This window comes from Natrix helvetica, assembly GCF_964273705.1.
Source record: "Natrix helvetica genome assembly, chromosome: 3".
Lineage (NCBI taxonomy): Eukaryota > Metazoa > Chordata > Lepidosauria > Squamata > Natricidae > Natrix > Natrix helvetica.
In genome coordinates this window covers 88,250,021-88,258,985 of record NC_138549.1, presented here as the reverse complement: position 1 = coordinate 88,258,985, position 8,965 = coordinate 88,250,021, and the positions used below count along the sequence as shown (strand labels likewise).

The 8,965-nt window shown below is 47.9% G+C and overlaps 1 protein-coding gene across 2 annotated transcripts in view; it reads left to right on the top strand.

The window, feature by feature from the left end:
- Positions 1-8,965, top strand: part of BTBD8 (BTB domain containing 8) — a 60,162-nt gene that overhangs the window by 19,918 nt on the left and 31,279 nt on the right. For both annotated transcript variants that reach the window (XM_081949572.1, XM_081949573.1), the window contains exons 5-6: positions 269-358; positions 8,745-8,825. In XM_081949572.1, coding sequence (XP_081805698.1) covers positions 269-358; positions 8,745-8,825 — 171 coding nt within the window. The remainder of the gene's footprint in view (positions 1-268; positions 359-8,744; positions 8,826-8,965) is intronic.

The following is an 8,965-nucleotide window of genomic DNA, read 5'->3' as shown; positions in this document are numbered from 1 at the left end:
AGGAATTTAAGATTTCCCTTCCTCTTGGTGTGTATGTTTGTGTGTGTGTACACTGTAATAAAATGTTTTGACTGGAAGCATCTCAGAGAATTTTCCTAATTTTTCTTTAGCAAATTGGATTAAATACCAGAGATATTAGACAGAATTGTACAGAGTGAACAAATATACATTAGCATGTCAAGAACATTAAATTTCAAAAGTCTGTAGATATTCTTTTAAAATAAATATTGTTATTAACATAGTTTGTATTTAATTCTCTTTCTCACAGGGCTATTCTTTGTGCCAGATCTAGTTACTTTTATGCTATGCTGAATGGGAGCTGGGCAGAAAGCTCTCAAGAGCACATCACTCTTCAAGGGTAAGCTGACTTGTTCACAAATCATGTGTAAAAAAGGCAATTTAAAACCACTGCAAATTTTAACAAGTGAAGCTACCTGTAAAAGAATTCATATTAAGTTTGCTTGATATAGTATTTGATGAATACATTTGAGCACGAGTTCTGAGTAAGAATTATCTGTGAATTCAGTCAGCATCTGTTTTGCAGAACTGGTGTCTAAAAAAAATAAAAATAGCATGCTGTGCTAGATTGCAGTCTGCTCCGCATTTAATTGTGATTGCATCTTTGTTTTCCTTGTTCTTTGTTCCAGTGGCAGATGCAGCAATATTTATCTATTAATGAGTATAAAGGCTTCCCTGGTTTCAATTTTGGTGGTTTGCTTAACCATCATGGTTGAATAAACCACGGCTGACTAGTTTCACACACTGAATCGTACTGTGTGATGGCTTAGAGCATGAATGTCAACCCAATTGTGTCATGTGACATGACATTTTTGCCTTTGCGAAGCTGGAGTGGGTGTGGGCTGCGCATGATGCATGTGGCCCATGGGCCACCAGTTTGACATCCCTGATTTAGAACAACGAGCATAGCAAGTTTTGCACAACTGTATGGGAATTGTGTGAAGAATGGTTAGGTGATGATTAGGAAGGGGAAATCAGAGTTGCCTTTATAATTTTATACCTATGTAAAGTTGCCACCCTACATATGTTTTTAATCCAAGAAACTCCATTTGAGTAAGTGGAGTTTTAAGTGTGCATGACAGGGGTCCCCAATGCCCAAGCCGGTACCAATCTGTGGCCTGTTAGGAACCAGGCGATATAGCCAGAGGTGAGCAGTGGGTGAGCGAGCAAAGGTTTATCTGTATTTGCAGCCGTAACTAAGCACTAGAATCATCACCTCAGCTCTACCTCAAATCATCAGGCATTAGATTCTTACAAAAGCGCGAACCCTTCTCTAAACTGCACATGTGAGGAATCTAGGTTGCACTCTCCACACCTCTGGTGTGTGGAAAAAAATTATTCCACAAAACTGCTCCTTGGTGTCACAAAGGTTGGCCACTGTTGTGAGGGATTTATTGGATGCAATTGTGAGGATATCAAAAGTTCGCCTGCGCTGTTGCTACAGTAGAAATGGCTGGTTTCATGTCATCCTACTAATTGCAAATTTTTGTGTAATTTTGATAAACACTTGAGAGCAGAGTACATATGGCTCATCCCAAAATAATGAAAATGATATTTAAGAGACCAGCTGTCAAGGCAGCCATGCTGCTTCTTTTGGCTGTTTTTATTGCTGTTATATCTGTTTCCATATTCAGTCAGACAACGGTGTGGATTTTGCTATTTAAGTAAAAATAAAGATTCCACCCCCCTTTTTTTTTTCTGGAAGCTCAGATTTCAGGGGAACTAGGAGAATCTAGAAGAGGTTCTTCTAAAAGGATTCAGGATGATTTGTGAATAGCCATGGCAGAAGTATGCTGCCCCCAAAGCTTTCCTGAAAGGCATCATAAGGAGATGGAAGGAGGGAAGATCAAAATGGAGTAATTTTCCTGGGCGCTGCTTGGAGAATCCAAGCGTTGGTTAAATATAGCCAATCTGCCCAGGACTGAATCGAAACTTTTAGCCACACCTCTGGTGCTGACAAGTCCCAAATTTTTTTTAATTCAGTCAGCCCAGTGGACGCGCTTCAAGTTTTTTCTTCATTCCTAGCAGATTGCTTGGACTTTCCAATTTTGTTTTTTACCTCTTTAGGTTCCCTTTTTTCCTTCGTGAGCAGGCTTGGTGAGCAAATTGTTTCCTTTCCCTTTAATTGGCTTGTTTTCACCATCTTCAGCCTCTCCGGTATCCTGGGTTCGCCCAGGCACTGCGAGGCTGCAGGCAGCTATTGGAGGAGACGTGTGGGTCAGAGTGCCGACTCCCACGTGATTGCAGCCACTGTGCTACAATTAGGCTCCCAGCTGAGGTCCCCGTTGCCGCCGACCATGCTTGTTTAAAGGAGCCGGCGATCAGCGCGGGGATTCAGGGCTTTACAGTGAGTTCTGGTGGCCATTTTGAGTCAGTCAGCAGTCGCAGTGGCCATTTTGAGGAGGTCAACATTGCGGACGTCATTTTGTTTCTCCTTATGTTTTCCTGCATTATTTGCCGCAGCTGCCTGGTCACTTGGCTCTTTACAGGTCGCCGCTTGGAGCCTTCCTGTCCGATTTGCCAGCTGGTCGGCTCTTTCCCCTCTTTGTAATTGGCTGGGGTGGCGGCAGAGGAGGTTCGAGGCTCCCCTGGGCCATTCTCCAAGGACTGCTGACCTGCGTGGTGCTGGGAGCACTTGGAGCTTGCACTGGAAGGCTTCACTCCCATTCAGACTTGGCTGGCCTTGCTTTCCTGTAACCTTCAGTGTCTCTTTTCGGAGCACTTCGGCCCAATATTGCAAAGCTGTGAGGGTGGTGAGTGGGGTTTTCCCTACCTACAGCAATTAATCCCCAGCACATCAGCCATGGTAGACTGGGCCCCTGAAGATTCAGAGCAGCCAGACCCTTCCACCAGGGTGTTTTCCAGACAAGCTGGCAAGGCAGCCCGGGAGGCCATCAAGGGGAACAAGCCCTATTCCAGGCAGGGGTCCAAGCAGGGCTCAGGCCTAGACAAGGACGCCCTTCGATGGCAGAAGGCCTTAGAGAAGCAGTTTTCCAAGGCCCAACAGCAGGCCCAGGCTTCCAGGCCGGTTTCCCCTAGGGAGCCTTCCCCAGAGGCCCAACCCAGACATGGGCATTCCATATCTGAGAGTGAGGATGAGGGGCAGGAGTTTTCCCCCACTGCTTCCCTTGCCATGGTGGGTTCTCCAGGGCCCTCAATGGCTGACCAGGCCGACCTCTTCGCATGTTCCTCGGATCCTGAGGAGGAGTCAGTTCCTATGAGACCTCTTGCACCCCAGCAACAGGTCATTCAATCTCCTTCCAGGGCTCACCCTGGGGAGGATCGGGGCCCCAATCTCTCTGTGGAGATGCAGGATGTCATTGCTAGGGCCATTTCTCAGGGAATAGAGGCAGCCATGCTGCAGTGGGCCAAGCACCCACGCAAGTCCCGGCCACACCCAGCCCAGGATCCCTCTCAGGAGACCCCTCAGGCCCATCAGTCTCAGTCTCCCCACTCCTCTCTGGCCAGTGAGGATTCAGACTGGGAGGAGGACATTCTCCCTAGACCGGAGTCTGAATTGTCAGGGGTTGAGGGGGCATTTCTGACAAACCCGCCTTCACAGGTTTATTTAAACATGACCATTTCAAGACTATTTTGAACAAGGCTAAGGCCTCAGCCCACTTGGGTTCTATCCCCCCGGCTCAGGCAGCTACTGATCCTGCAGACCTTACCGAAGGGCTCTTTGAGGAACTGGTGCCAGCACAGGAAATTGTGCCTGTTCCGAAGTTGTTCCTCAACGTTGTGCAGAAGCAATGGGCACAACCCGGCACCCTTGCCACCCGCAGTGGTAGCGATAGGAAGTTGTACATTGTAGATGTACACTACCTACCATGGACGCGCGTGTGGCAGCACTCACTTCTTCCTCAGTGCTTCCACCCGATCTTCTGGAGGGGCTGAAGGCGGAGGATAGGAGAGCAGAAAACGCCTGCCACAAAACTCATCAGGCGGCAGCTTGGGCGATTAAGACATCCTCCTCTGGTCCTTTCTCTCCAGAGCCTCTCTCCTCTGGTTGACACAGTTACTCACCAAAATTCCAGCCAGGGATACCAAATTGAGACAGGACATCAACAAAATTATTGCAGCGACAGAATACACTGCTGACGCCACCCTGAACACTGCCAAGTTTGCGTCCAGGGCCCTGGCATCCAATGTCACCACCCGGCGCCTCTTATGGCTTAGACACTGGAACATGGACATGCGGTCCAAGTGGAAGCTTGCTTCTGCCCCATTTAAAGGGGGCAAGCTGTTTGGGGAGGCCTGGATCCTGTCCTTATTGAGAATAAGGACAAAAAGAAGGTCATGCCTTCGGTCACTAAGAAGTCTGATCGCAAGGGTTCTAATTCCTACAGGAGGCAGCCCTTTCGGAACATGGAGCTTCCACCAGTTCTGGCTCCTTCCATCGCATCTATTCTCAGGGCATGGATAGGTCCTAGGACCGTCCGCTGTTTCGTGACAAGGGTCACTAACAGAACTTTTCCAAACATCCTTTTCGCGAGGAGTCTGGTTCCAGACCCTTCAGACATTATAAGTGACCATCAACTGATATCTGACATGGGAGGGCGTCTTCAGCTGTTCCACGCCCAATGGGAGTGGATCACGTTGGACCAATCGGTCCTACAAACAATTCGCATAGGTCTGACCTTAGAGTTTCTCTCCTCCCCTCCTCGACACTTCATTCGATGCCCTACCCCCTCATGTCCGGTCAAGAGGGCTCTCATGGAACAGGAGAGCCTTCAACTCAGGGACATCAGGGCCGTAGAACCAGTTCCACCAGGTGAGGAAGGGATAGGGTTTTATTCCATTCGATTCCTTGTCCCAAAGAATTCCGGGGGGTGGAGGGCATTCTAGACTTTAAAAAGCTAAACCACCACATAGCTTACAGGAGGTTCAAGATGCAGTCCCTCCAATCAATCTTGGGCTGCATCAGGCCAGGGAACCTACTAACATCCATAGATCTCAAACATACCTCCACGCCCCTATTCACAAGGCCCACTGCAGGTTTCTGAGATTCTTTTATGCAGCCCGCCACTACCAGTACAGAGCCTTGCCATTCGGCCTGTCATTGGCCACCATAATGTTTACGAAGATCCTCACAGTGGTGGTGGCCTTCCTCAGATCCCGTCCAGTGCGGCTCCATTGCTACCTGGACGACATTCTCATCCAATTGTTGTCCCGCCATCAAGCGACACAAGACCTGCGTTACACGATGAGAATCCTTCAAGACCACGGGTTCTCACTCAACTTGAAAAAAAGTCATCTAGAGCCGACAATCAGGCTGCAGCACCTTGGCACCATCATAGACACCATGAGCTGTCAGGTGCCCCTGTCACCGGAGCAAATGGCAAGCATCAAGGAACGGGTTCTGCAGGTGCAGCAGTCTTCTTAAGCCAAGATTGTGCAGCTGTACTAACTCTTAGGAAAAATGATCTCCTGCCTGTCCATCGTGCCTTGGGAGAGGCTTCATTCGCGACGCCTCCAGTGTACCTCCTATCTTACCAGAGGGCCAACAAGAGCAATTCTCCGGCGTTGGTTCCAGTCTCGCCAAGGGTACATCATTCTCTCAAATAGTGGCTGTCTCCCGCCCTGGCGAAGGGTACCCTCTTCAAGGAGCCAGACCATCTCACTATCACGACAGACGCCAGCCTCTTTGGCTGGGGAGCCCACCTACACAACCAAATTGCGCAAGGCAGGTGGTCGACTACCGAGGCACAACACAGCATCAATTGGATAGAGTTGAGGGTGGTGAGACTCGCCCTTATTCACTTCCACAACAGCATCCAGGGACATCATGTGATGGTTCTTACAGACAATGTGGCAACAAAGGCGCACATAAACCGCCAGGGGGCACGTGGTCCAGATCACTGATGGCGGAGGGCGAATGCCTGGGAAGATGGGCAGAAAGACACCTGTGCTCGATTCAGGTGGAGCACATATCTGGGGTAAACAACATCCAAGCGGATTGGCTGAGCAGGGCCACGGTTGACCACTCAGAGTGGCACCTGCATCCGGATCTGTTCAACCAACTGTCCCAGAGGTTCAGCTGGCCGATAGTCGACCTGTTTGCTATCCCGGAGAACACGCACCTTCCTAGATTCCTTGACAGGTTTAAAACCCCGCAAACCGAGGGGGTCAACGCTCTCCATTGTCCGTAGCCATTGGGACTTCTATATGCATTTCCACCATTGCCTCTTCTCCCCAGGGTGATTTGGAAGATCCTGTCAAAGGGAGCAGAGGTCCTGCTCGTGGCACCTTTCTGGCCAAGAAAACCTGGTTTGCTGACCTGGTGAGTCTCTCCATCAACCCACCTTGGTGGATTCCCCAACATGAGGTCTCTCTCAGCCAGGGAGTGCTTCAACATCCAGAGCCCCAGTGGCTACAACTAGCCATCTGGCACTTGAGAGGGACCTCCTGCGTAGGGGCAGACTCTCCACCAAGGTCATTCACACCATTCAGGCATCTAGACGGCCTTCCACGACAGGATATACAATGCCACCTGGAGGTCTTTCGACAACTGTTGCACAGCTCATGGCGTGAAAGCGACCTTGGCTACGGTTCCACAAATATCGGACTATTTGCAGGACGGACTGGACCAGGGCCTGGCGCCTAACATATTCATGTATCAGGTGGCTGCATTGTCCACGATTCTAGCCCCTGAAGATCAGGTCGTCATCCCATCATCTGTAGTTTCCTGCAGGGTGCAATCAACCTGAGACCTCTAGTTGTCCACAGGTACCAATCATAGGAACTTAATGTAGTGTTACGGGCCCTGATTGGCCCACCATTTGAGTCACTACGGTCCGCCAGTCTTAAGAATCTGACGTTTAAGACCGCCTTCTTGATTGCCATCACTTCTGCGTGGCGTATTTCGGAGTTGGCGGCCCTGTCGGTTCAGGAGGACTTGTGCCTGATACAACCGGACAGAGTGATCCTCCAACTAGACCCGGCATTTATTCCAAAGATTAACTCCTGGTTCCACCGGGCCCAGGAGGTCATCCTCCCAGATTTTTGTCTGCATCCCAAACATCCTAAAGAGAAGAGATGGCACATGCTCGATGTTCGTAGGATGCTTTGTAAGTACATCAAGTGCATGGCTGCATTCCGGCGTTCTGAATCGCGCTTTGTCTCCTTTCAACCTGCATCCCAAGGCCACAAAGTTTCCTCTCCTACAATTGGATGTTGGCTGCAGGCATGCATTACCTTCGCCCATGTTCTCCAGTCCAAACAGGTGCCACGCCGTATCACCACACATTCAACAAGAAGTGCCGCCACCACGGCGGCCTGGGCGACCCAGACACCGATAGTGGAGATTTGCAGAGCGGCTACTTGAACTTCCTTGTCTCTGTTTGTTTGGAACTACAAATTGGACAAATTTGCTTCTGCGGAGGAGGCAGTTAAGAGACAAGTCCTTCAGGGCATTCATACCAGCGGACAGACCCTGGACTCAACTGTTTCCCGCCCTAGTGACATTTAACTTGGGTATGTCCCACGCTTGGACTCTCCAAGCAGTGCCCAGGAAAATGACCATTGGCTTACCTGAAGGGTTGTTTTCTGAACGCTGACCCCACCCTGGGGTCTATCTCTGCTATTCGTTGCAGATTTTTCAGACTGACCATATGGACATAGTTGCAGACCTGTTTTGGATCTGTCATATGGACTTCGTTCTTTGACTTCTCAGCGCGCAACAGTTCCACGCTTTCATTGAAAAAAACTGGAGACTAGTCAGCACCAGAGGCATGGCTAAAAGTTTCAATTCAGTCCTGGGCAGATTGGCTGTATTTAACCCACACTTGAACTGTTCTTCGCAGCGCCCAGAAAACGACCCTTCAGGTAAGCCAATGGTCATTTTGCAGTAATTTAAACAGCCATGAATTAATATCTGGTTCAGATCCCATGTTATAATGTGCTGTAATGAGCCATAATCAACTGGTTTTATACTACACAAACAATTTACACACCTTAAATCAGAATCAATTCAGATTAGCGTGATTTATGAACCCACTTTTCCACTGAAGACAATGGTGAAATACAAGGGTACCAATGAAATCACAGAATCATTGCATGCAAGGGGAAGGGGCCATGCATAACCCTGAAATTCATTAGAGATTTTTCATAGATCAAAACATGGTATGCTATCATCCACTTGTATCAGCTGATTGTGTTTGTCTCTGCCCACGAGTTTCTAGAGAAATCTTCACAAGACATTTTACACATGTAGGAAACAGAAAATCTTGTTCCAAATACTTCAGAAGGAGTGCAAATCTCCTATGTTCAAGAGAAGAACAGCTGAACCTCATGAGCATAAAAATTATGATAGCACTTCCTTGACTCTTTTGAAGGCCCCCTACTCCATTCAGAAAATATCAGAGTTCTAGTGGACGGATAGAGTGTTAGGTTTCTCCAAACAGAGATCTTTTGGCAATTTGAGAGACAACCTTATTTGCATCATAAAAATTATTTTAGTACATTTGTTTTCTGCTTATCATTCCTCAACCAACAATAACCCAGTGAAGAAGGCTGAGGAAGAATGGCTCAAAATCACTCAGTGGCTAAGGTTAGACAAGAACCTGATCACCCCTACCCCTTTCATCTTAAGCATCATATTGGTTCTCACATAATATGATTATGTTGCTAGTTTTTGATGAGTTAAATGGGGCGTACAAAATATAAAGACTATTATGCTCTTCAGATTCTCATTTGGGTAACTAATTTCTCTTTTGGTTTTCTAGCATACATCATGCAGAAATGACTGTCATTCTGCATTTTATCTATGGAGCAGTTCTGGAGTTCCCTAAAAATGTAAATGCTGGGTATGTGTCAAGTCCTGTTGTTTTTAATAACATCCCGTGCCTATTTCCTAACTCTTAACAAACTGTATTTAAACAGGAGTAGCATCTTAAGAACCAGAAATGAAGTTATAAAAGTGCCAGAAATGATTAACCTTGCAATG